A 27,648-nucleotide genomic window follows, 5' to 3' on the forward strand; every position below is an offset into this window, starting at 1 on the left:
CCAAAGAGAGACCTCAGGGTGTTCTGGTGTCCTACCCAAATCCTTTTGGACTTGCTGAATCCCAGACAGCCAGTTATAGTCAGAGTTCATACTACACACCAATAAAATCCATGTAATTGCCCTTATCCAATTCTCTAATGTGGACAGACAAAAGCCAGGTAAAAATCAGCTTAAAACATGGCAATTTTTGCCAAAATCCAAATTAATAAGGAACATGTTGTGTGTGCCCCTTTTCAGGTGTTCTCAGAGGGTTCACGGGCCAGGTTGTTCTGAGATGGGCAGAGGAATGAACTCTGAATTGAGGTGATTTTGCAGAAGTTTCTCTGTCAGGAGCCTCATTCCTACAGGACAGGAGCTCTTAGGTTAATGCTTTGGGGGTTTGGAGGGAACCACGGGTCAACTTGAAGTCTTTCAGATGAGGACAATCCTGGCCTGTTTGGACTTTGTAGGTTAAAACTCTTTGTTCTAGTGAGGCTGCTACTCAGTAATGGGTTTAAATACAAGTTTAGTGATGGTGAAAGGACCTAGTGAGGAGACAGGGCTGGTGTCAGTAGGATGATAGTGGTGTTTACTGGTTTTCCTCACTGTTTCATAATTTTATTTAAATAGGAAGGGTGAAAGAACCTCAGCTTCTGTGGCCCATTTCTCTCAGGTCTCTGCTGCAAGAGCCAACAGGAGCCCTTCCCTTGTTTTCTGTTTGCTTGAAACTCCTTCCAACCTCCACCTTCTCAGTAACATTTAGCAGAAGCTCTTAATTTATTCTGTCCTGGTTTTGCCCATCCCTAGATCTGAGCTCAGCTGACTGTGAGGGGCTGGTGCTTTCAAGTAATATGAGTTCCATGGCCAGAGTTTCTCTGAGAATGAAGAATCTGTTTCACTAAGGAAGCACTGACATCAGAAAGCCTATTGGCCTGCACAACTCTGCAAGGCAGGGCTGCAGAGTGTCTAATTATTTGGGACTGTTCTCTAGAGGGTTTGGCTTGCAGAAAATTAGTCTTCCTGTTCTTGGTCTGATGTTTATTAAATGTTTCTTCCCTTTTTCTCTCCTTTCAGTTTTTATCTGTAGTTTCATGGTCGCGGCGCCGATCTTTGGTTACCTTGGTGACCGCTTCAACAGAAAGATCATTCTCAGCTGTGGCATCTTCTTTTGGTCAGCTGTCACTTTTTCAAGCTCCTTCATCACTGAACAGGTAAGATCTTTGCAAAGACACTTTGCAGGTTGTCCTGAAAAGATGGACAATATATTCCTAAATAACTCCCCATTGCAGTGTGCTCAAGGGGAACACATCCCTCCAGTGTGTATTTAACATTTAGCATGCTGTATTATCTGACCTTTTGTGGGAGAAGTGTGCTCTGTGTAACTGTGTTTGCTTAACTGTGAAAGCTGTCACCCTTTGATTGTGCATATTCATAAAAAGGAACAGATGAAGCATATCTAAGCAAGAGTTTCTGTTGACATAAGGGCTTTGTTTTGAGGGAGATCCTAAAGAAGCTTTAAAAGGCTTTACAAAAGTCTTGGGAAAATGAATCTATGGCTACAAGTGGTTCTTTTGTCTTCTGATATGTAACTAAAGCCATTGGATTTTGTTGGAAAGTCTGCTCGTGGTATGTGGAATAACAAAATGCATCCAGCAGTGGTTTTACAGATGCACTTTGGTTTCTGTCCACCAAGGCAGAGAAACTGGATGATAACCCAGAGATCAGACACAGTTTCAGCTCCTTTAACACTTGTCAATGGATTTATCTGGGGAAACTGGCGATGGAGTTGTCAGGCTCACCTAATTTTGTCAAGCTCTGCATCCCTCTCTTGCTCCCAGGACAGCTGCAGTGCCCCATTCTGAGCACTCCTCACTGCATTCATTTTCTTGTCAGAGGCATTTGGAGGAAACAATGATCTGGCAGTTTCTGGGGGAAAATATCCTCTTGTTTAAATCAAATTATAGCAGAGATTTAATTGCTGCAGGTGGCAACATTCCTGCAGAGACAAATCACAGCTCCTGGCATCATCAGACTGGTTTCCCCAGGGGAGGCAGGGGCATTCCTCATCCTTTCTGTCCAGCTGCGTTCCAGAGATTGCAGCATTGTGGTCACGCCTAAAGAATGACAGCCAGGGACTAAACCTCTCCACCCTTCTCCATCCTGCCCACCCACATGCTCTTCAGTCTTTAAAAAAAGAGAGTTTCCACTTAAAGCAGGTAGTGGCACTCATGTCAGTGGGGCTTTCACCAGGATTGGCTGTTGCTGCATTTCTAAAGCAAAATGCATGTGGCCAAATGTGGAAGCCTTTAACTCAGGAAATTGTTCTGGGTTACCCTTGGCCAGGAAGCACCTTTACCAGAGAAAGAATGTCTCTCATCTAAAATAAAGAAGGATTTTTTTTGTTTTCTCTTTAATTTTTTTTCTTTAAATGTTTCTCATAACATTCTGCAAAAGCAGCTTTGATCAGAGCCCAAAGGCAGAAGCATTTTAGAGAGAACCAGTGACCTTCTTATAAACACTTCCTGTGTTACAGACATTATATTTATGCTTAGGTTCTCATTGATCTCCCTGCAACTGGGTCCCACAGCTGGAAGTAGGAGAACACTGGAACTGGACTGATGTTTTCAGACTTGAATTGCAGTTTAAGGATTTGGAGCTTATTAGCTGAAGTAGTTCAGGGATTAATATATATAGTTATACACAGGGGCTCAGGGTGGCAGTAGCCTATGTTTGCAATCCAAACCCCAATGTTTTGGAAGTCATAAGAGAGACAAGATCAACATAGCCAGACCTGTTTTAAGTCATCCTGGATATGCATCAGTACTAACTCTGGACTCCAAAGACCATCTTGACAAAAACCACCATGATACTTGGAAAAATCCCCTGTCCTGATTTTCCCGCAATCCTCAACTGCAGCAGAAGACTTTGCTATTAATCCAGAGTTCTCATGCCCAGCTCCTGTTACTGGCTCCAGGAGGTAATGGAAAATGTTGCAGCTGCTGTAAGGATGTTCTCTACCCAGTGGCTGCAGCAGCTGAGCAAGGTCCTAAGAATAATCCAGCTTTCCATGTTATTTCTCCCACTTTGGTGCCCATGTTGGAGCCCTGATCCCTAATTGGGAAGACATGCCACATTGAACAAGGTGAATTCCTGACATGCTAAAAGGGTCAGAGAAGAGCTTTTTTTATTTTTTTTTTTTTCACATGTAGGCATTTTTCCTGATCTTTGTTGTCTAGGATTCATTTGAGGAGTAAAATGTTGCTTTTTCTCTCAACACTTTTTTTCCTTTTAAGACAGTATATGTATTTGTTGGGAAGGAGGACAGGGAGCTGAAATATCAAAAATTCTTTGCTGGCACAAACAAAAGCAGTAGTAAAACTACTGTGAGCAGAGAAGTTCTCACATGCAAGCTGACAAGAGAACTCAGGGCTGGAAGGAGCAAGTTGACACAGGCTGAGCCTGGTAGAGAACTCCTTTATGTGGCAGCACCAAAAACCCTGAATTAGGTGAGGAATTCAGGAGGAATAGCAGAACCCCTGTCTTCAGGGATTGCCTTTCTCCACATTTTGATGGAGCCTAGTGCCTCATGCATCCTGTCTCTGTGTAATTAAATAGAATGCACAGCACACAGCTGAAATCTGGAGTGCAAATGGAAAGAGACAGCTTAACAAAGGCCAAGAGCAGCTACAGAGCTGGTGAACTCTGAAGGCACCCAGTTTGTAAAGCTCTTTGGTACCGTGTCAGATCCTGGCTAAAATTTGAACATCTAAAGGAAGCCATGAAAAATGCAGTTGTTTGGGTCAATGGCTAGATTATTGTGCAGACAAATGTACAGAGAGAGGCATGTTCATTCTTATTTGTGCTACTGTCCTGCCACAGCTTCATCTGCTGAGCATGGTGCCCTGTGGTCTGGCTGTCCCTGGGGTCAGCTGTGTCCCCCCAATTCCTGTGTCCCCAGCCCTTCTCTGGGGGCTGAGGAGCAGAAAGGACCTTGGCTCTGTGTAACCCTTGCTCAGCAATGAAAACATCCCTGTGTTATCAGCTCTGTTCTCAGCACAAATCTAAAACATGGTCCCATCCCAGCTACTGGGAAGAAAATTAACTCTGTCCCAGCCAAAAATTAACCCAAATTAACTCTGTCCCAGCACAAAGGGATTGGAGTGCAGTAAACAGCTCATCTAAGATACTGTCTAAATGCTATTTTATTCTGCTTGGGTTAAAAAAAGTAACTGAAAATTAGCAGATAAATCAGGAATTGGATACATGTGCCATGCAGACAGTTATTAGAGAGCTCTGCCTTTTTAAAATATCATTAGTTATTTATTATCAAGTATCTCTGGGTTCCTAAAATGGAATAATAACTGTCAAATAAATGTAGAATTAATGTCTTATCTGCTGGTAAGTACTAAATAATTAGATAATAGACTCTCACAATGAAAAAGAAAATTAGACCAAAATTTGGAGGTAGTTCCAGTGCATGTAGGGGGTGATAGAAAAGAGCAATGCATGAATTCCACACATAGCAAAATAGAAACAGGACAACTCATGCTTAAAAGCTTGGTTATTGTTCATGAGATCTTAAATTAATTTTGAAACAAATCATAGTAAGAAACCAAATAAATACTGTATCACAGATTGATTCCATAAATACACCTGTTTCCATGGATAAAAATAGCTAATGATAAATTTAACTCAAGAAAATCACCAGAAGTAGTAAGACTGAGATAACATTGATAAGCTCACTTTTTAATGTTGTTTGCTGATTTATGTTAGTACAAAATTTCTCTATGGAAGGATAACACATGAGGCCTCCTCTGCTTTGGTACTTGCATATTTCTCCTCTGTAACACTGTTTAGCACTTACTAAAATAAAAGTTCCATTAAGAAATCATTAACAAACTTGTTCAATGATCTAAAATTATGTAAAGTTGGTACATATCCAGACATATCTCCAGATTAACTCCATTTATAGAAGCTTCAATAAATAATCTATGTATCTTAATTTTTATTTTCTGAGTACAAAAACACCTGCTTAGAGATTTCCTCCCTTTAAACCTGACTTTAAATCAGGTCTGCACCTATCAGCACAACTTTTGGCACTTTCACCTGCAAAACCCTTTCTTGTGTCGTTTTTGGCTTTTGCCAGGCGTTTGGGGAAAACACTTGCTGGTTGTTGGTTCATGAACTGTAATAAAGCAACAAAAAATCAGAAGGCTTTTGTGTGGTATAGAGTCATATCCCAAAGTAATGCACCAAGGGCACAATCTTCATAGAGTTTCTTTACCTGGATATTAATGCACCAAGGGCACAATCTTCATAGAGTTTCTTTACCTGGATATGTTTCCCACCACACAAAAAGCTAAATATATGTTTGTCTTCCTCTGCATCAATATAAACTCTGATTTAATAAGTAACCAGTTTATTTCCCTGGGTAGCATTTTGATGAGCACAGTGCCTGATTGCATGTGGTGGCTGATCACCCTGAGGTGGTTTATATTCCAAGGTGTCATTGGGAAGGGTCTGTAATCCCAACTGCACCATTTCTCTCTTTCTGAACAGCTTAATATGAAGCAACCTGGTTACCAGGAGTGATCATCAGGAGAGTTTGTTTCTGGCTGCTTGGATCTCCACATCTATTGGTCATGATAAATGTTCTCAGCTGGTTTGTCTGAGCAGCAGATTGTCTTAGGTGAGCCCTGGGGTTTGGTGCTAAACTTCCTGCCCCTCTCAGCACAGCCCTCTGGGACACCAGGATCCCTCTCCCCTAAGATAGGCAGACACCTCTATCTTAAAGCAAGAAAGAGCTTGGAGGTGAACATTTGCAGGCTGTTCTCTAGTCTTCTGAAATACTGCTATGTCCATGTAAATACCTTGAATAAAGCATATTCCTGTGTAAAGGATGTGCTGGCTTACCAATGAGCCAAGGCTTCTGTTCCATCAGGCTGGGAGACCAGGAGTCCTCATCAGCAGCCAGGGCAGGCTGTGGGAATGGGGGTTGGCTGGGAGACACCAGCCAGAAAATTGGGAAATGGAAAAGCAAAGCATTGACAAGGTAAACCAGGAATGTGCTTGTGAATTCTCCAGTTCTTGGGGTAAATATTTCTGTTCAGACTTTGATATAGCTGACATGATAAAACCTTTTTGCTCCCACTGCAATTTACCTCTGGATAGGTATTTCTCTTAGTGTTGTTTTCTTTTCCTTTTATTTTGATTTATCTCTGGAAGAGGAAGCAAATTGTCCACGGTGGGGTTCCAGTTAGTCTGCAGTGCTTGCTCAAGTCCTGTCTTTCAGACTTGCCAGATGTATTTTTATTTCCAAAACTTGTCTTTCAAGGAGTTTCTAAAAGAGAAGCAACAAATTGTGTGCAGTATGGAACAAATGGTTAGCTGGGTTAATTTTAAAAACATAAATATAATCCAACCACCCCCTACACATGATGATTCACTATAGGAAAAAAAGAAAAGCCTTTAGTTTTAAGTGCTCCAGCAGAAGTTGTAATATAAAACATACAGCTCCTGTGCCTGTGGTTCCACTGTGCTAGAAAAATACACAGCCTGAAAAACATAAACAAAACTGAAATCCCCAAGCCAACATTTAAATGTTAGGAGACTGAGTGTTGTCTTTGAAGTCCCCCTGAATTACTGGAATGTTTATATCCTACTGTTCCGGCCTGTTATTTTTGAGCAGAGCTCTCTTGTAGGAAAAAGGCCAAAGGGATTCTCCCAGCAGCTTTGGGCAGGCAGCTGTGTGTGCATCCAGTCCCTTCCCTCACAGGCACTTCCCAGCAGCCCAGGCTGTCACACAGGTGATGCTGGAGCACTAAAGAGGGGCATGGCCAGAGCTCCTGGCTGGCTCTGCTGTGGTTACCAGCTCTGATGTGGCACAGGAGCCCTGCAGACAAGCAAGTGCTGTTGACATTGGGATTTCTGCACACTGCTCAGGAGAAATGCTCCCTGCTGTGGACTCTGTTACCAGCATCAGGTGGGTGCTGGTGCTCCCTGTGTGGGTGGTGTCAGCTCCAAAATCCCTCCCAGGTGCAGCTCTGCCCCTTTGTGCTGCCCCAGTGCCCCTGCACCACAAGATGCCCTCTGCTCTCTGAAGGGAGATGTGGCAGTCCCTGCATGTCCTCTCCTTCCAGCTGGCAGAGCTCCCTCCTCTGCAAGGGGCACTGGGCTCACTGGGTGCCAGCTGCAGGAGGTGCTGGGCTAAGGTGGCCCAGAAGTCCCAGTAAGAGAGGGAAAGGATAAGGGCTCTCATCTCTGCTTTACACTGCAGAGTGGAATTCTGTATGCACTGATTCTGCCCCACTGGCCCTCTCTTGTATTTCTGAGAGGTAATTTAAAGAGAGATAGTTCCCACAGCCCCTTTTAGAATTATAGAATTGTTAAGGCTGGAAAAGACCTCTGAGATCATGGAGTCCAGCCATTAACCCAGCATCACCATGTGGAAATTGAAGAGCACCATTTTTTTAACCCCTCAGCAGCAAGAAGGCACCTGCTGTTCCTTCCAAGTGGTCTTCCCAGTGCTCTTGTATGTGTCACTATCTCACACCTTTTAATATGGATTATATGAGGTGTACTGTAGTAAAAAATACACTGTTGGTTATTCCTTTAATAATGGAGCACTGACTGAGCTGGTCTTAAAGTACTCTGGGTATCTGTCAAGTCTGCTATCATCTTCAGCACAGCTGATTCCAAATATTGTATGAAAAACTGTTTTTCTGTAAGAACATCTTCTCTTGCACGGACAAGTGCAATGATTTGAACTCTTCAATCTTGGGTCCTCACTGCTCCCTCAGATTTTGCTAACCAAGGATGGAAGCACTGGGAAAAGATTTATATAAATGAAATAGTTGTAGAGTGCAGAATTACTGTCATGTGTTTGTCTCCTGGTCATTTTATGTTCTTACCTTGTCCCTTTGTACCTGTCACTCTTCCAAGGGAAACTATAAATGAAAACTAGATTAAGGTGTTCTCAGAGCATCAGACCCAGAAAAGCCAATCTGTGAGAGCAGGCAGCTTTTCAAAGGTGTTACCAGAAATTGAAGTGTATTTTCTGCTCAGTGTTGGGGTTTTTCCATCCAGTATCTGTGTCCATGTACCTGTGAAGCATTTGGGAAGAGTTATTGACAACACAGCTGGTGGTGGCTGCCAGGAGAGACACGGCACAGTTCCACAGCCTGCTCAGAAGGCTTATTCCTGTGATGAGGAAAATGAGCCTCGAGTAACTATCATAAGGAATATCTCTACCACACATTGCATTTCCCATCTGCAGCTGTCTAGAACAGGAATGGTTTTGCTCTCCCTTCTGGGACCTGAGAGCAGCCCAGATGCACCCCCCAGTTGGGGTCAGTCTGGCACCGTGTCCTATTCAAATTCCTCAAATCACCCCAGCTGTGTGCAGCTATGTGTCCACAAATGTGCTTCCTGCACCTCCTTTTAGGTCATTAGTTGGTCTGAAATCACACAGTATCTGAATCAAACACTGTGGGTATGAAAGAAGAGATGTTTCCATTGCTTAGCATCAGAACTCGCTCACTGTGTACTGCAGCAGAGGCTGTGATTCCAGTTCAGTGGAATGAGGACAGGTACTGGCACTGAGATGTCAGAGCTGCCCCTCAGAGCTCAGGCATTTTCTGGAGCAGGTGGACAGAGGTTTGTGCTGGGAGAGCCCCAGGAACAGGCTCAGAGCTCAGTGCTGGTGTGCACAGGGTCCCAGTGAGGGCCCTCTGTAATTGCCTGTCCTGTTTCAGAGCACTCTTTGTTATCTGGGTTACTGGAAGATGTTGAAACCATTATCACAGGGTCTGTGATTGTGGCTCTGATTCAGCTCCTTCTTTAGAAGTCTGTGGGAACCTTTTGTGTGTCTGTGGCAATTGAGTCAGACCCTACATCAACACACATTTGGTGCTGTTTCACTGGATCATGGAAAAGCTTAGAGACAGCAGCATGGTGCATGAAAGATTTTTGCAGGCCAAAGACCTTTACAGGTTTGTCCCACTTTTTTTGCAGAAAGCTGAATTTATAGTATCTGGGTTGAAGAGTAGGAAAGTTAATCTGCTGTGTCAGCTGATGGATGGTGTGGGAGCAATGCCTGCCTGTAACATTCCACCTGTCCTGCTTTTGTTGTGCCTGAGCAGGGAATCTCACCTGGGCCAGTTATTTGCTAAGGAGGCAGAGGGAAGAAGGCATGATTGTTTTATTTCCAGGCTGTGTGTGTCTTGGAAATATTCCTTCTTCTTGTCTTGTCTGTTAAAATGTATGTTCTGCTTGTCATGCTGCAGCAGAGGCCTAACCCCAGGCCATGCTGATGGAACACAAATGATGTCTTATTTCTTAACTCTGTGTAAGTGGAAATCTCTATAATGCTTTAGCATTATGTTTTATAAGTAATTATGACAGTATCTTAAGCTCAACCTTGTTCAAAACATTGAAGGAAAGGAAGAAAGGGAAAATGTTCCTTAAATAGATTGTGGTTTAATCAGTTGGTGTGAAAAAAATAAATGAAAGAAAACCCCAGTAGTGCTGCATGTGAGTTTCCAAGCAAATGTTAAAATACAAAGGAATTGTTAAATTTCCTATCAGCCTGGCAGGATCCTTGCAGTGGTGCTGTGGCCTGAGGGACACACCATCATTCCTGGTGTGGGGTCCATGGCTGCATGCTGGGCTTCCACAGGGGGTGCCTGGCTTGCTCAGACGAGTTGAGAGGGCAAAGCAGTCACTGCTGCAGTGCCTGGGTGGCCCTGTTAGTTTGGGAATGAGTTCCCAACTAGCTGTGTACTCAGGGTACAGGGAGGGTGCCAAGGTGGTGGTGTGGAAGGTGTGCCTTCATGATCCACTGGGATGGTCAGATATGGGTCTGGAGAAATGTTACCATTTTTGAAGGCTGTAAACTGATGTGTGTTCAGCATGGATATATGTGAGACAGTTTAAGGATGGTGTTCTTGGAGCTTCTGCCTTGGGAGGAAGCACAATGCTTCAGCAGAGTTTGGTTAATGGTGCCTCACAAAGAAAACAATCCATTCATCCCAGGTTTAGGCTCATTAGGAGGCCTGGAAACAAATCTAAACTTTCCATTAGCAGGATGGTTCTTGAAGGTTGTGTGTATTGTCCTGAAAAACAAGGATGCAGGAGAGAAAGAATGTGTTATTCAGGCTCTGGCTTCTGTTCAGATGCAAAAGTATGGATTTGAGCCTTTCTTTGGTTGAGCTCCTGCTTGCCTGCTGATCCAAATGCATCAGTCACTCCTTGGGAAGTGTAAGTGCTGCCTCAATGGCCACACAGCCTTGGCCTCCTGGGTTGTGCATAAAGGCTGAGAAAAGGACCATTATGTTCTAAGTCATGTGCAAATAGTGGGAAAAAGGGAAATGTTTTACAGTACCAGGTGCTAAATTAGTCTTTTGAAGTGTTGACATTTCTTTTAAATGTATAAAGTTCCCAGGCTACACAAAACACTGCATTTGCAATTCAGATAAGTCAAATTAGAGTACTAATCTCAACCCTCCTTGATAGATTTTGAGCTGGAAATCCCTGGCAGTGGTGATGATCATCAAATCTGAAAACATGAGTGATGAAGCCTCATGAGAAGATAGTCACAAAACATCCAAATGTGTTTAGTGTGGTTTAATAGGCTGTCATTTTGTCAGATAGGCTGGATTTAAAGAATGAAATTAAGCTACAGCACGACAAAACCTTGTCAATTAATAACACTTCAAAAAGGAACATGACAACTGTTCAAGGAAGATCATGAAAAAGAAGCAACTCCAAAGTAGAAGGAATTGGTGGGTGCACCACTTTCTCTCTGGAAATCTGATGCTAGAAGAGAGGCATCTCTCAGATATGGGCCAAACATAATGCAAGCTCAGCCTTCTGCAGGGTTCTTGGAGGCCTCTGGATCTTGATTGAGTCAGCAAGCCCAGGGAAGCGTGAAAAGAGAAAGCAGGAGCAAAAATCAGAGTTTGGAATGATTTCAATGGCTCTTCAGCAAAGTTGCTGCAAGAGCTGACCTGCTGGTGTACTTGGCTTTTAGCATATGCAAAGCAAAAGATGCCAAGAATCAGCAGAACCAACAGTATGGGAAAAGTTGCAGGGACTGTAACTTTGTGCTAATTTCATTTAAACCTTGAGGGATTCCCTTAAAATGTGTCCTTCATGCACTCTCAAAACTTGTTCTACACTTGAAAACCTGTCCAGTGGAGGCAAAGTGTTCTCACCTGGGTGTCTCAGTCAGTTGGATGAAGCTTTTTTCAAAGGATGCTGAGAAACTGAGAAAACTGTTTCTGCAATGGTTTCAGGGGTAGGGACATGGGGTTGTGCTCTCCAAGAATCTCCAATCCAACCTGATGGATTTGACTAAATTTTTGCTTAAGAATTGGTCCAAACTAAGGAGTTTGAGCCAAGATGGCCCATCATGTTAAAGAGGCTGGATCTCACACATTTCTATAGACATCACTGGAGGTGCAGATGTTGTTAGTGCTAGGTACCAATGCCTCAAAATGTTTGTTCTGAAAAATGTGGCATCTCTTTGTTGCTTGGATTTAGGCTTTGCTTGTGGCTCATCTGTGGCTGGGCCACAGTAGCCCATTACTGCCTGTGAATATCCTTTGGTTCAGTGAATGCCACCCCATATTCCAGCTGCATTTGGCAACCTGAGTCTGTCAAAAACCTTGCAGTGTTTCCACAGTTGCAAAAATACATTGCATTTTTTCCAGTGCCTATTTTTGTGATTATGGCTGTGTTTGCACATCTCAGGAAGGAAACTGTGATAGTGCCTAATGCCAGAGATATTGGAGGCAAGTGCTGGTGAGTGTGTCCCACCTGACAGATCTGGAACAAAAAGCAGCCATTTGCTTCCGACCCAGAACTATCAGTGTTCTTAGGGGAACACTTTTGGAAGATACATTCTGGTGTAATGGTTTTGTAACAGGGACAAATGATCACTATTTCAGCCATGTGAAGGGCCATGGGCTCCTCTGGGCCTTACACCAGAGCCAAGGATGAAAAGAAATGTTTTAACTGTCTTCTACCAGGCACTGGGAACATGGGGCTCTTTATGAACCCTGTGATTTATTTGAACATCAGCCTTTTTCTTCAGGTCTATTTTACAGCAACATTGCATCTGCTGGATGGGGTTTGGTGTGTGAGTAACCTGGTACCTCCCTCCTAATTTCATCCCAGGTCCCTGTCATTAATCCAATATTAATGACCAAGAAACTAAACTGAGGAGAATGTAAATCCCACCATTTGCATGTTGTAGTATTTTTACCATGAGCAGGTCAATCAAATGAAAAGCCCTTCAGTTAGGGAGCTAAAATGCTGCTTTGTCTTTACTCAGTTTATTGTCAGGACCTGGTGGTGCTGCTTCATCACCCAGTGTCTTGTAATTACACTCTCTAATGGGATGGAGAATGGGAATTGGGCTTGCTTTGGTTTTTTGGTTTTTCTTTGTGCTGCCCAAAAATGACTGAAAAGCATCAGAGGATTCCCTCAGGAGTGCCACAGCTTTGCAAGGAGGAGAGTGATGGGAAGCTGGATTTCAGACACTGAAATTTTAGTGTTGAAAGGGATTTTCACATTCAGTATTTGTAAATAGCTCAGAAAACCTTGCCACAGATTTTTGGCCCTGTGAAGCACAAAGCAGCTCTGTGGAAGAAGGGCTGTGGGAGTTTTGCTACTTCCAAGGTCCTTTGGGTTTGTTTTTTATCTCCAGAGCACTTAATTGGGTGTTTCACCTTAGAACCTCCTTGTAGGTTTGCAGTTGTTAAACACTTTAGTTGCTGATTGAAGGGTGTGATGAGTTGAAAAAGGAGTATCTTACAGTCTTTACTGGTTGTTTTTATATACTAAATAATAATATAAATCTCATAAAATAGGGATGCTTTAATCAGCCAGAATCTTAAATGCATTCCCAAATAAAACTTTCCACATTCTATTGAGTGTGCCTGAACAGGCTACCTGGGAGAACTAAAGCCATTAACAAATACTAGAGGCAATCAAAGGAAAGGTGAGTGGACTTTGCTTCATGTCCCTTGCTCATTTTTATATTTAAATATGTATTTTGACCTCTTTCTGCCTGCTGTAGTCTCTTTTCTCCTCTTAGGGCTCTGAGTAGCAGCTGAATTTTCCCAAAAGGGAATTGTTCAAAGGTGAGGTGTTCAGAGCTGAGAATCAGTGAGACACTTAATGCATCCAAATGAGCTGAAGTTTGGAAGTGTTTGACAAAGTGTAAATGGATGCTGCAGAGGAATCAGACCTGCTTTAGAAGCTGTTGTAAAAGTCCATCCTAAATGCAAAGGGTTTCAGTATTGACCCTTGAGGAAATGATTAATCAAATGGATTAAGGTTTCAGTAAATCAGTTGCTTGCTGTTAAATTTTGGTGTGGTCTCATCTGTAACACAGTTATAACCTCCAGCCAGCATATGTGGAATAAATACATGTGAATAAAACTAATGTGAATGTGGAAATAAAACCTGTGAACACTTGAAGGAAGAAAGCCTGGAGCATTTGCACTTGAATTTTAGTGACCTGCTTGTGAGAGTTGAGGGGAGGATCTTTGGGTAAGAGAAGCATCCTTTGCCAGACATAAATATTTAAACTAGGATACTTTCTATGCCAAGCAGGCTTGAGGGAAAAGGAGTGAAGCAAAACCTGGCTGGTGTGAATGTGGCAGAGACACAGCAAACGTGAGATGGTGTCTGCCATATGGATTTAACTGAATTTAAATACTTTACCTTTGTCAAAGTGGCATCCTCACTCCAGAAGTGCTGCTGTCCCCATAGAGCCCCTAGTGCTGCTTTGGTGTGTGTTGATACCTGATGGGAGCTCTGAAGATGCAGCCAGACTGTTCTCAAAGGTTCCCAGTGGAAAGATGAGGCAAGGGGCACAAACTAAAATACTGGAAATTTCATTTAAACGTAAGAAGAAGCAATTTTTGAGGATGGTCCCACACTGCCACAGGCTGTCCAGCCTGGCTGTGGCTCCTCCATCTTTGGAGCTACTCAAAGCTCAATTGGACATTATCCTGGTCAGCCTGTTGTTGGTCCTGCTGTGACCAGGGGACAGGGACCAGACTATCTCCAAAACTCCTCCCAGTCTCAGGTATTCTCTTATTCTGTGAGTGTCTGCAAAGGAGAAGAGCAGTTTAAAAATGGTGATGGAAGATGGACTTAGCATCAAGAGTTCCCTTTGAAGGGAGGAAACTGTAGAACTCAAATAGAATCCAGTGGTGATGGAAGTTCTGGGAAATGTTGTGTGCAGTCATGACTTACAGAGTGGGTGTGATAGTAGAGATGGGGAGTGAGAAGCAGGCAGGAGTGAGAGATAATACACACAATGAGGGAAGAAAAGAGGAGTTTAAACCCAATCACTTCCCTGCATAGGGATAAACGGCAGAAGCAGCAGCTGCAGTGCCTCTGCCCTGGGTGCAGGACTCAGGGCTGATAAGGGGAGAACTCTTGGTGGAGGTGAGAAGGGTGGTTCATAATTAGATTTATCTGACAGGTAGCTCTAGCATGAGCTACTCAGTGCACTGGTATCTCTACAGCAAACAGATAAACACTGATAGCTGTCAGCATTGACTCAGAGCTGATAACCCATCAGCCTGTCTCCAGCCAGTCTCCACCTGAGCATGTGCCCTGCTGGTCCCTCTGTACCACCCAGAGACTGAGCATAACCTGATGGGAGCTGTGAAGATGCAGCCAGACTGTTCTCAAAGGTTCCCAGTGAAAAGATGAGGCAAGGGGCACAAACTAAAATACTGGAAATTTCATTTAAACGTAAATGAAATTTCCCTTTGCTTGTAGGAAATCCTGAAACCAGTGCTTGGCCAACCCCTGAACAGGGGAGGAAAGTACTGATCAACAAAACATCTCAGTGCACGGTTTTGCCCTCATGCTGGTTTGTATTTTGGTCTCTTGGCTGGCAATTCCCATGAGGGATTAGGTAAGATTACTTGTCAATAAAGAAAAAGAAATTCATCTTTCTTTGTTTCTGCTCAAAGATCTCCCAGATGGTAAGACATCAGATGGCCAAAATTTGGAATGAATATTCAGTTACTTAAAAATCTGGGCTGAACTTGACAGGAGGACATGTTCTTCAGGATTGGCATGGAACAATTCACCAGTACTGTGTAGTCCTTCTCTAGCTCTTTACAATATTTATTCTGCTTTTATTAGAGAAGAGTTAGAACCATTGATGTTTGAAAAGGTGAGGCATGTAACTTTGAGTTTCATATCTAGATTTGACATAGCATTCCCATCAAGTATTTGTGCCCAGAACTTGTATCCAGCAATGGAAGCCAGGTGCCTTGCTGATATATATGCAAAATTCTTAAAGCTTTAGGGGTGCACACTGTTGGAAAATGTATTTAAGCTCATCTGTTCTGCTGTGGCCTTTGTCATGCAGCCAGGCACAGAATGGAATTTGAAACACCAACCTCATTGTTTAATGTCAGCTTGTCTCTTGTGCAATGTCAGTGTCCTTGTTTGACTTAGAAACTCTCATATTTTTCAAGGTGAGCCCTCATTCCTGGGAGGGCTGAGAGAATTGGAGCTTTTTGTGTTTAAGCAAATATGTTATGTCATTCCAGTGCTCAGCTCTGCAGTGACTCTCAGCTAATGAGCTGGAATCTGAGCTGTGACTGTGCAGGAGTCAATGCTCTTAGTCACCACCCCGATACTCAGAGCAGGTTCCTGCTTTGGCTTACCTCATAGTTAATGGTGCATCTTTTGGCAAAAGGTGTGGTGTGTCATCATCAACCACTGAAACCCTGCAAAGTGCTGGGGAAACTTACTGGAGCAGAGGAGGAAGTGGTGTTTGCCTGGCCAGAAAATGCAGGGTCTGTTCAAGGAGGGCAAATTCTTGCCTGTGAGTGCAGCTGTCAAAGGGAAGCACTGTTGTGCAGCCCTTGGATCAATATTGGAGCCCTGTGGGCTTTACTTTGATCAAATGGCTCCTGCAGTGTCTCAGATTTATCCAACTGATCACTTGGGACTGCTGTGCTACCCTGGCTGCCTAGTGCAAGGCTCAGCCAGCTGGAGAAATACAGGAGTGTAACTCAGGGAAATTAGGTCAATCCCAATGCTTTCTCCTTAGTTTATTGTCATTTCACCACATTTTAGGCTCTGTGTGGCAACCCCAGCTGCCTGTGGGAGGAATGACTTCATGCACATCTTCTTTCAAAAGATGCAAACTCTGATTCCATATTCTTGATTTTGCATAATGTTTATAAAATAAAAGAAGGAATATATGGCAAAACTCAGCTCAGAGAGGAATTGAATGGTACTGAGTCCTCTTTTACATCAGCTAAATGCATTATCCACAGGAGTTATCAGCATCCTCATATAGGGAAGGGTACAGGTACAGCAGTGTAAAAGATCCTTCTTTTAGGCCAGCAACAGCAGATTTAAACATGGATTGCATTGGTGCTGTGCACACCCAGGAATTCATAACTCTAGAGTGTCTCTGTCTGTGGGATCTCTCAGTCCATGTGTCCCTCATCTGAAAGCAGCATGTGTTCAGCTTCTCTTGAGACCCTTACAAGCTATTCCACATTCAAATGCAAATACTTAATAAACAAAGCTTAAGGATCATATGATTCTTTAGACAGTAAATCTGGTGGCTCAGAGTTGTACACATATTTGGCAGATTATAGGTTTACCACTGGCAGATAATCTTTTAAAGACCCAGTGGCTTTACTCCTTTTGTTAGCTAATTAAAAAAGGAGAAAGAACTTCAAGCTGTAATTAGACCTCTTAAAACACATATTACTCCCTGAATGGTCTATACAACCAGGATAAATGTATAATTAGGAGCTTTCAGCAAACATGATTAAAGCCAGTCATGTGTCCTAGGCCATCAAACATTTATGTGTGCAGGAGATTGAGAGTAAAGTCAGTATGAAGGTGTGACTAGAAACCACATTGTACTTTTTATCTGTGGGACCTGATGTTCTTAGAGGTCTTTTCCAACCTAAACAATTCAATGGTTCTGTATTATGAATATTTAACTCCAACTGTGAAAGCTTTTTTCAGCTGTAAATTCTGGAAGGAGTGTCACATCCATAGCTTTTGGTGTTTGGTGACACTGGTGACAGTAATGAGACCAGGTCCCTTGGACCTCATGATCTGTCACTCTTGCTGTCTATGCCTTGCTGATAGTTTAAGAAATGTAGAAGTTGGCAGGTAAAATGTTCTATTCCTTATTGGCACATCCCCAAGGGATAAAGATTTGTATCCCTTCTGAAACTCACTTCTATTTTGGGGAATTTGGTTTCTTTTGTTTTATGGCTAGAGGCTGTTTTTCCTTCTATGTATTTGGGAGATGGGAAGAAGAGAGCACATCCATTGACCCTTGTACCTCCCATTCATAGGTGTGGGTGCTTTCTCCATGCATTAATTTCTGCTGATGACATCTCTTGAAGGGAAATTCCCAGGAAGGCTGTGACAGTTCTGGGTCTCTGCAGCCAACATTCTTTCCATATGTTGATGGTTTATGGTGTACTGGAATCTTCCCTGGCTTGTGTCTCACCAGCCACACAAGCTGGAGAAAGGGACTGGAAGCCCTGAGCCCCACAACCTGCCTGCTGTGAGTTCCAGGAGCAGATTTTGTACCCTGGCTTGCTCCTGGAGCTCGTAGCAGGCAGGTTGTGTGGGCCAGGTGTCCCTTCCCAGTGCCACAGCCAGGCTGGTGCCACAGAGCTGCTCTGTGGCTGCAGAATCCAGCACAGCCAGGGAGCTGCACCTTGGGCTGGCACACAGGCAACGAGGGGGATTGAGGCTATGAAAACCCTCTGCATCTCTCCAAACCTGGAGGTGGTGGCAGCTCTCATGGAGGTGCAGACAGTCTCTGATATAACTGCGTTCCAAAATTAAAGACAAATTAATTGCTTGCCCTAATAGCACCTTGTTTCAAAAAAACTTCCATTTCAGGCATTTAATTTTAGGAAAACACTGCTGGTAAGTGTTGAGGCTGCTGGGGCTTAACCTATGGGGAGGGAATTAGTTCAGGTCCTGAAAGCTGACTCAGATATTTTCAATTTTCCTGCCAGAAACCTACTTGCACAGATGAACAAATTACAGCAGAGTTACCAAGTCATATAGAAAGAAACTGGCTTCTTCAATATATATCAATTTCTGCTTGGGGAACAGTGAAATTCAGTTAAAGTCTGAGCTGCCTGTTCTGCTTTGAGCACTGGCAGAATTGAGCTGGTGTCAGCCCTTTTTCTTTCATTAAACTCCTGAGAACCCTGAGGTAGTACATAAATGGAAAAGCAGTGGGGGGAAAATCCAGTGCAGAGGAAATGGCAGAGGTTCTGCTACAGCTGTGGAAGAGAACACAATTTCCCTCAGCATGTGGAATATCTGACTTTGCCATGTGTTTGTGCAGGTTGTCATGTCCACATACACTTGGAGAGGAAAAGGGATGTTCTATGGGTGGAATTGTACAAATGTACACAAAAAATAGCAGTTGTCTGTACTGCATATGGAGTGGGTTTGGGACCAGTTTCTGAGTGGTTCATGGAATTTGCCTGTGGTGCAAATGAGCAGCAGCATAAGAATTTTAGAGTTGTTTTGTTGTTTGTATTTTTTTCTTCTTATATGGAAGACAAAAAGACAAGGCCTGTCATGGATGGAGCCACTTTTTGCCTTGGGGAGCTCCCCAGCTGTCCCTCTTCAGAGCTAAAACATAAATTTTGAGTGACTGATTAGAGATGGAAGACGGGGGGTCCCAGCTCATTTTAGCAAATTAATTTTATCATATAAATTCCAACAGGGTGCATGCTAGCCAAAGATCCCAAAGAACTGGTAAGAAGAGGAATTAGCTCTTTAATCCTAGATATAGAGCTCCAAACCCAGGCACAGCATAGAACCAACTATAAATAATTCCCTAAATTGTTTTAGATTTTTGTATGTTTAATCTAGTTGTCACAACCTAATGGCTGGATGGTCTGTAGTCTTGCATATCTGATCTCAGAAGGGCAATACTATTCAGGTCTTTATGTGGATTATGTTTTTTAAGACTGCTTTTATTCCCAGATGAAATAAAAATCTTATTACTTAAGTTTGAATACCACTGGTTCAAAAAACATAGTTTAAATATTAAACAGATATTTGGAGTGTGTCAGCATGGGATAAGCCAGGGAGAAGGATCTGAGGAGGAACTGAGAGGGAAGAGTGTATGTGTTACTTGTTGCAGATGATTTCATGGTATTGGGCATCTGATTCCATGGTATTGATGAAACTGAGTCACTCTACCACAAAAGGAACACTTGGTACAGTTTTCCTGCTTTGCACAAGGATTGTAAGAGGAACCTTCTCACAGCATTGTTTGGAGGAAATTCCTACCCAGTGCATTCACTGGGGGCAATACCAGCTGGTGAGCACAGACTTGTGTCATTTTGCTGTAGGTATTTCAAATTTCAGGAACATCCAGTGCATTTACAAACTTGTCATTCTCCAGTTGTAGGTAACACTGCCCATTTCATCCCAGGCAGGTGACTACTTTGCCTGTCACCCTCTCTGTGATCCAGCTCTAAACCTCCTCAGAAACCACAGCCAGCCTGCAGTTCCCTGCTTTCTAATTCTGCATGACTAAGCCTTTCAGCACGTTATAAATACTGTTGCTCATTCAAAATACATTGGTTACCTGTGCACCAATGACTGCCAGCATATTTCTGCAGTGGAGTGGTTGAGCATTGGGAAATTGGCAGAAATTAAATCCCTTGAGTCACAGTATTGCCCTTTCTGCTCACACCCACGTGTGTGAGTTCCGTGTGTGCAGCTTGTGGGAGATGTATGAACGTGAGCAGCACTGCACGCACCCTGCCAGCAAACAAGGAACCTGTATTCCTGCAGAAAATGCATATTGCTCCACAATTCACACCAAAATATGAGGAAGTGAAGAGTACACAAAAGTATTTTGTTTTTGTGGCTGTTGGAATCCTCAAAATGTTCTTTTCAACCAGGGAATCCAGTGAGGTAAACAATGCAAACGTGTCAGTGGTAGATTTTTGTCTGCTGATGGATGTATTTATGACTGAGGCACATGGCTTGGAGTCTGCATGGTGTTTTCCATGTTTGTGAATGAGACTTGTACTCTAGCTTGGATTTGTTGTAGGCACAAAATCAGTCATTTCCCTTGACTTTTTCCTATCTGAAGAAGGAGAATTGGTAATTGCTCGTTTTTCCCAAAGCACTTTCATGGTTAAGGACATATCATAAGCACAGAATCACAGAGGAAGGGAAGGAACTTAAAATTCATCCCATCCCACCCCCTGCCATGGGCAGGGGCACCTTCCACTGTCCCAGGTTACTCCAAATCCCATCCAAACTTGCCTTAGACACTTCCAAGGATGGGGCAGCCACAGCTGCTCTGGGCATCCTGTGCCAGGGCCTCACCATCCTCACAGGGAACAATTTCTTCCTAATATCTAATTTAAGCATGCCTTCCTTCAGTTTAAATCCCTGCTGTTCTTCTCACAAATGATCTACAGAATAATGACAGCAAATTGAGGATTTATAGAGGTTAAATTTGTAGAAATACATTTCCCCGTGCTTACAACTTTCTGCATTGACTGCTTCATTTCTGTCCCTGCAATTATTTCTGGGTGTAGCTCAAGCTGCTTAGATGGCTGAGAGTTTGTTTGTTCTCATGTATCTGGTATTCAGGCATCAAAGCATTGTGTCTTAGCCTGCACTTAGCAGCACCCAGAAAACTGCAGGGGCAGTGAAAGAGCTTAGGTTGAAAATCAGGTCCTCACAGTTCATGAAAGTGTTGATTGAAATGGCCCATTAAAAAAATTCTACTGGATAAGCAAATTCTTTGTGGCCATTTTAGATTGAGTTGTGCTGAATGTGAGGTGTATCCTTGTGGCATTCACATTCTCTGAACAGAGAGAGGAAAGAGAAAACAACTCTTATCTTTACTTGCTGCTCCTGTTGTTTTTGCACATGTGGAATATTAGGAAGATTGTTTACCTGAAGTGATTTGTCAGTTGGATTCTGCTGAGGATTGTTTTGTTTCCTTGGCCAGTTGGAAGAAGCTGTGTCCTGACTGTCTGGAGACAGTCATGATCTTTCTTTAGTATATATAGTATAGTACAGTATAGTATAGTATAGTATCCTTTTAGTATTCTTTAATATAGTACAGTATAATGTAATATAATGTAGTTTTAATAAAGCAATTGTTCAGCATTCTGGATCAATGGAGTCAGCTGCCAGTCATTCCCAGATGTTGGGGTCGCCTGTTTTTTGATATATCCTCACCCTGTGGGATTGCCCTTCAGCCAGCCAGGCAGTGCTCCCTGGGCAGCTGAATGCCTCCTGCATGCCCCTGCCCTGTGTGGCTCTGGATCATTCCCTGCAGGTCCTGCTTGCAGAGGACACAGATGTTCCTGGGCTCCCAGTGAAGCTCAGGTCTCCTCTGAGAGTTCTGGGGAGGTGTCTGCTGCTGTTCAAGGCAAGTGGAGTGAGATGGGTGCTTAGCACCTTTGAAAGATTCCATTACTCCATAGCTTTTAGTGAAGGAAGACATTTAGTTTGGGGGGTTGCAGGTTCCACTCTTTCCCAGCTTTGAATAGCCTTTAGGATTTCCCAGTAGAACCTGTCCTTGGCACACTGGGAAGGATGGGTTGTGCTCAGCAGGAGTTGCTGTTCCTGGATCCCAGAGCAGGGTTTGTTACACTCACCCACCTCCCCAGGCCTTCCCAAAGCAGCAAGAGTGAGCTGGGATCTGGCAACAAACTGGGGGTCTTCTGCCTCTTTTAGGACATGTTCTTGAATGTCACTGAGTAAATGTTTTATTATTACTTTTCTTTCATGCCTATAAATATTCACAAAAACTTATAGTCCCTTTCTTCTGGGCAAAAGACAAATGAAACAGCTCTGAAGTTCTAAAAATAAATGCATACAGGAGCATCATTTTCCAGTCACATGAACTTGTATTTCCCTGACTGCTGTCCATCCTGAATTAAAAAAGCCAAGGGGGGACCTGCTAATGTTTCTATTTCTTTTCTCAGTATTTCTGGCTCTTTGTGCTCTCCCGGGGTTTGGTTGGCATTGGTGAAGCGAGTTATTCTACTATTGCACCAACCATCATCGGAGACCTGTTCACCAAAAACACAAGGACCCTGATGCTCTCTGTTTTCTACTTTGCAATTCCTCTGGGCAGGTAAGTGACACAAAGATTCTTCAATCTGCTTATGGCTTCTCTCTTAAATAAACTCACATAGATCTGAAATTGCTAATGATGATAGTTCTTGACCTTGGCTGGAATGTAGACAGGAAAATATTGTGAGCAGTGACTAATTAGTTGCAGGAATTAGATTCTTTTTTTTGCCCTGTTACTGGTTCATGTGTGACTTTTGGGAACTAATGGGAAGTTCGTTGTTGGTTTATTTAGTTTTTTTCCTCCATTTTTACAGCAATGGGGTGGAAATGGAATAAAAATATTTTAGCTGACTTTTTATTCCAGTGGAATTTCTTTATCAGCCCAACACAGTATCTGATTGTTGGGACAGGAGGGAATCTGTCATTATTTTTATTTTTTAAAATAATGGCTGACCCTCTATTGTGGTATTGTCAGCAAGGTGGCTTTGCATAGTTTGCATAGTTTCCCAGAGCTGGACAACATCCTGGGAAAAAGGGCAATATGGGTTCATTTCCAGCAGGGAATCCATGGGCAACATGTTCCAAACTCAGAGAAAAACTTCTGGTGGTGCATTTTACAAGCTGGAGCACTTACCTGTGAGATAAAACTCACAAACATCCTTTTGCTCTTGAGGAAATAGAGAGAAACAGATCCTTAACTGGTGAAAAGAGTAATTTGCCAAGAGGACCAAGGATTCACATAGAAAATTCAATGAACTTAAAAGAAATTACAAATATTCATCCTGTTGAACCTGATTCTGGGACTTCATTGTCTCAACATCCAGCAGCAGCGTGGATTACAAAGCCATGGAGGATAGGACAAGGGCTGTAAACTGAAAGAGGCTTTGATTGGATATTAGGAAGAAATTCCTCCCTGTGAAGGTGGTGAAGCCCTGGCACAGGTTCCCAGAGCAGCTGTGGCTGCCCCTGGATCCCTGGAAGTGCCCAAGGCTGGACAGGCCTTGGAGCAGCCTGGGACAGTGGGAGGTGTCCCTGCCATGGCAGGGGATAGAACTGGATGAATTTTAAGTTTCTTCCCAACCCAAACCAGTCTGTGATGATTCATGGCTTGATTTTGGGGCCTGTCTGGGTAAAATGCCCAGTTCTAGGGAGGTCTGACAACCTCCAAAGCTTAGCAGACTCTTCAATAAAGGAAGGGGGGTCAGGGAGGGGGGTTCACAGTTGTCCCATTGCAATCCTGGCAACTTTAGCCAAGGCAGTCTCAGCAACAAATGCAGCAGTTTTGAAAAAGGGTATTTACCTTCAGTTCATGTTGAAAGAAATGTATGTGGTATGTTCACCTTTAGTCTCTTGTGATGCACCTTTTGTCTTACATGTGGCTGAAGGTCTCCCAGCAAACTTCTTGTATGTTCTTCTTGGTTTTTCTTCCAAGCTAACAGCAAGCAGTCTCTTCCTGCTTAATTAGAACCAAGTATTATTTAGTGGCAAGAAGAAAAATAATCTAATGATGGAATACGGCCTGTCCTTGAAGGGCACTTTTTAACTGAAAGCTTGAACATAAAATTGTTCAATATTCATATAAGTACAGAGAAAGGCCTGATGTAGAAGTGAAATTGGGAAATAAATTCTTTTAAAGTCTTTCTTTCCATCCACTGTAGATTGAAAGGTCAGCTATAAACTTCCAAATTTCCATCAGATTTGGACATTTTTAGATCAGCACTGCTGGGTAGAGTCACATAGTAGCCACCATCTGCTTCAATCCCCATCTCTCTTCCTGTAGGACAAGAGAGCTGAGGGCACACAGTTGGTTGTGCCTCTCTTTGCCTTTGTCTAAGAACAGCTGTGAGTGTGGCACACTTCAGGCTCTGACCAGCTCTCTCTTGGCCTTTCTTGCAGTGGCTTGGGGTACATCACTGGCTCGAGTGTGAAGCAGGTTGCTGGAGACTGGCACTGGGCACTGCGGGTAAGTCCCTCTTAATGGCACACCTTAATGAGAGCTGGTTGGTTGATTAGTGTTAGCAAGAGTTCCATCACACAATGGCCCAACCTGTTATTGTACCTGAAAGGTGAAGGATTGGAGGTTACATCTGTGGGTGTTGAGTGCACGGCAGATGCACTCTCTAAGCAAAGATTTGTGAGCTTGTGGGACTTGGAGTTTTCCCTGCTTGGGAGCAAGAATTTTCCAATCACTTTGTTATCAATCAATCAATCAATCATGACTTTTTGATGGGGGCAGGAAGATGAGGCATTGGCCTTAAATCAACTCCACAGTCTTTCAGTCTCCTGCTGTCAAGAAACTCTGAGAATGGCTTCCGGCTTTGAGGAAAAAACACTTTGTTCCAGTTTCCGCTTGTTTTTCTGCCCTGAGACACTCCATTTCCTTCTATTTTAACCTCTTGGGACCCTGATAAATGGGCTGAAAAGATAATCCACTCCAATCACATGCTCACAAACAGCTTCTGCACACAAAGATGTCTTGAAAGAGCCGAGAGGAAGTGGCCCAGCAGAACTGGTTTCTGACCTTTGGTGCTGTGGGTGGCATGTGAGGTGCATTCTCTGGCTCTGGCACTTCATGGGGACCATGAATCTCATGAAGCTCAGGCCAGCACTGTTTATAACAGTTGGTGATGAAATGCAAGGGTTCCCATCTGAAGCAAATACACCCTCTGTGACACAGGCCGTGCCCAGGGTAAGCAAAGCCAGGAGCATCACCATGAATGGTTCATCTGGGAGAGTGGAGGGCAGTTTCCAGCTGTGCACCTGGAGTGGAAAGTGGAGTAGCCTAAAGCTTCCCACCAGGAGGATGCTGCCTCATTAGCAGAAATATTTAAGAGTAACATGAACTTTTGAGCAGAGGCAAACACAAGAAGTAAAAACCCCAAAGCCTGTCCTCTGGTCAGTGGGCTTTAACTGGAGCACTCTTGGAAAACCCAAATGGTTAATCTGTGAAAAGAGATCACTACTAGAACTTTTCAGGTGGTGTCTTCATAGTTATCCTGAGAAATCCAGCTATCTGCAAGACTGTACCCCTTACAGCTCATGATTTCTACTATAAATGACACATTGGGGCAGGACTCCCTGGCTGTACAAAATCTGGGGAATCTGATGGGCTGCACACATCTGTGGGGGTTGCTTTGAACACCATTGCTCAGTCTTTGTAGTCACACAGCACATCTAAAAAGCATCCAGACATCAGTGTAAAGCAGCTTCCATCCCTGTGGCAATTGTGTGCTCTTACAAGATGGGAATGACTCCCCAAGATGATGCTTCCCTCTGTGATCTCCTGTAGGCTCCAAATACAGAAGAGGTCAGGAATAATCCACACTTCAGTGGGCTGAAAAAGACAGCAGGGCACATGGACAAGTGGCAGCTTTGTCTCTAGATCTAACAATAAAGCAAGTGTTTCACTGCAGCATTACTGAGTGCCCATGGATATTGTCCTGATGGGTACTTAAGCTTTTAGATAAAAATCAAAGACACTTGCAATCATTTGGCTGTAGAAAAAACAGCATTTCCAATATTTTTTACCAGTTCTGTGTCTTCTGTTCACGTGTCATTAGGATACTGTATCAGGCTTCAATGTATTCCTGGATGAGTGATTTTCCTGACTTTTAAATTCTGAAATACTTTTGTCTTTCCTTTCCTAGAAGGATTGTGAGTTTGTCATCTTTGGACATGAAACACTGCTCCATGTGTAAAGGCAATTCTTAGGTTAATAATGGAAGCTTTTTTTTTTTTTCTTGAACAGGAATTATTTTTTAAATAGCATGTCTAGATGAGATGATAGTTCAGTGAAATCCATGTTCCTATTTTCCTGATGGAGCTGTTTTCCATTCTGACAATAATGGAATTTCAGTGTCAAAACAAGAATAGTTCTTATAAATGCTGTGGGATCTTTGTAATTTTGCCTAGTACTTGGGAGAAAGGGTTGGATATTGGGAAACCAAGCCTTTGAATGTGTTGTTTCCCTATCTTCCAGCCTGAATTTCAGTGTTTCTTGGTCGGTGTCTTTCAGTGTTCTTGGTCGAGGAAGATGCCTGAAAACAGGAAGCCATTGTGGGTTGGCTGGAAGAGGGATGTGTATCAAGCAAGGGTTTTCAAAACCAGCATGTTCCCTACATCCAGAGATCTTTCAGCTCAATCTTAATTGCCTTTAAATGGCCTCTGCACTCACCCAGAAACCAGCTGGTCTCTCAGGCCAGCTGGGAGTAGGTTTCCAAAGAGTTAAACATCACTCAAGAATCATGTTTAGATGAATCTTGGTACTTATTAACACAATGGACTGCCTTACTCAGGGTAATTTCAAAGCTGCATGTGTCCAGAGTGAGATGAGAGAGCCCAGAGAATGACATGGAGGAAGGACAGGAGCAGATGCCTCGATGCTCACAGGTTCTGGCTGGCTGTGAGGAGCAGTCACTGAAACCAAAAGGATGTCTTCTGCTTCTTCCTGACCAGTCAAAGCAAACCCTCCTGGCTCCTGTGCTAATTCCCTGCTCCTTTCTTGCAGGTATCTCCACTCCTGGGAATGATAACAGGGACACTCATCTTGATTTTTGTGCCTGCTGCTAAAAGAGGAAATGCTGAACAGCTTGGGGGACAGCTGAAGGCTCGGACTTCATGGCTGAGAGACATGAAAGCATTGATTAGAAAGTAAGAGCATGAGTAAAAACCATGTTTTGCCTCTGGAACATCCAGTGGTCTGGATTTAGCACAGTGAGACTGGAAAGTGATGACATGCAGGGAGTTGCAGGAAGTTTAGTCTGTGGACCTAGGGAAGAAAATCACACTTACATGAGGTATTGACTGCTGTGACAATGATGAATTCCAAGTTTTGCTCTAACCTTTCCAAGATTGGCATCTAAGAAAAAGCTTGCTTTGCTTGGCTCATACTTCACACAAATCAGGGCCTTTGAAGTGTAGAAATTGCTGTGTTCCTGTATTAATTGTTGTGCCACTGCTGTTCAGACACTTAGATCCTTTTTCTTCTTTAAAAGAGCTATTCTGCTGAGGGGGAAAAGAGTTTCAGCAATTTAAGATAAAAAACCACACAGAAGCTTGAACTATGGCAAGTTTAAATATATCTGAACAACCACAGGTGGCTGAATCCATGAGAACTGAATGTGCTTGGGCACTTGTCTGTGTGCATAAAGGTTCACATGCTCACAAGTGCTTCAGCAGCTGCACTTCCTTCCAGAAGTCTGGCCTGTGAATGTGCAAATACTTTCACTTGTGAATTCAGGGTTACCCTGTAATTCTGATGGGAAATTTATGATGGAACTACTGGCTAGAACACCTCCCTGGTATTGTCATCCAGGGCCAAAGGACTATGAAGAGCAATGTGAGCTAATTTAGCATTATTTCTATGTTACTGCCTTTGGTAGTTTGTGTAAGTAGTAACCACATGGTGGCATGGATGGGGAGGGAGAAGTGACACTGCTCCTCCAAGTAAACAGGTGACATTAGGGTGAAAGCCCTGAAAGTCACATATCCTGTCTTAGTGACCAAGTTCTGATTGCCTTCTCAAACAGCCCCTGGGTAGCACTCTGATGAGTTCAGTTTGTT

At 43.2% G+C, this 27,648-nt stretch overlaps 1 protein-coding gene across 3 annotated transcripts in view; it reads left to right on the forward strand.

Annotated features, from left to right (window-relative positions):
- Positions 1-27,648, forward strand: part of LOC139599891 (sphingosine-1-phosphate transporter SPNS2-like) — a 136,179-nt gene that overhangs the window by 62,448 nt on the left and 46,083 nt on the right. For all 3 annotated transcript variants that reach the window (XR_011682342.1, XR_011682341.1, XM_071447582.1), the window contains exons 3-6: positions 1,054-1,190; positions 21,996-22,147; positions 23,983-24,049; positions 26,594-26,736. Coding sequence is in view for 1 of the 3 variants with exons in the window: in XM_071447582.1 (XP_071303683.1) it covers positions 1,054-1,190; positions 21,996-22,147; positions 23,983-24,049; positions 26,594-26,736 (499 nt within the window). In the remaining 2 variants the exon portion in view is untranslated. The remainder of the gene's footprint in view (positions 1-1,053; positions 1,191-21,995; positions 22,148-23,982; positions 24,050-26,593; positions 26,737-27,648) is intronic.

The sequence above is a fragment of the Agelaius tricolor genome, unplaced genomic scaffold (assembly GCF_023055355.1).
Source record: "Agelaius tricolor isolate 1412-34295 unplaced genomic scaffold, bAgeTri1.0.p SCAF_25, whole genome shotgun sequence".
In the NCBI taxonomy this organism is placed as follows: Eukaryota; Metazoa; Chordata; class Aves; order Passeriformes; family Icteridae; genus Agelaius; species Agelaius tricolor.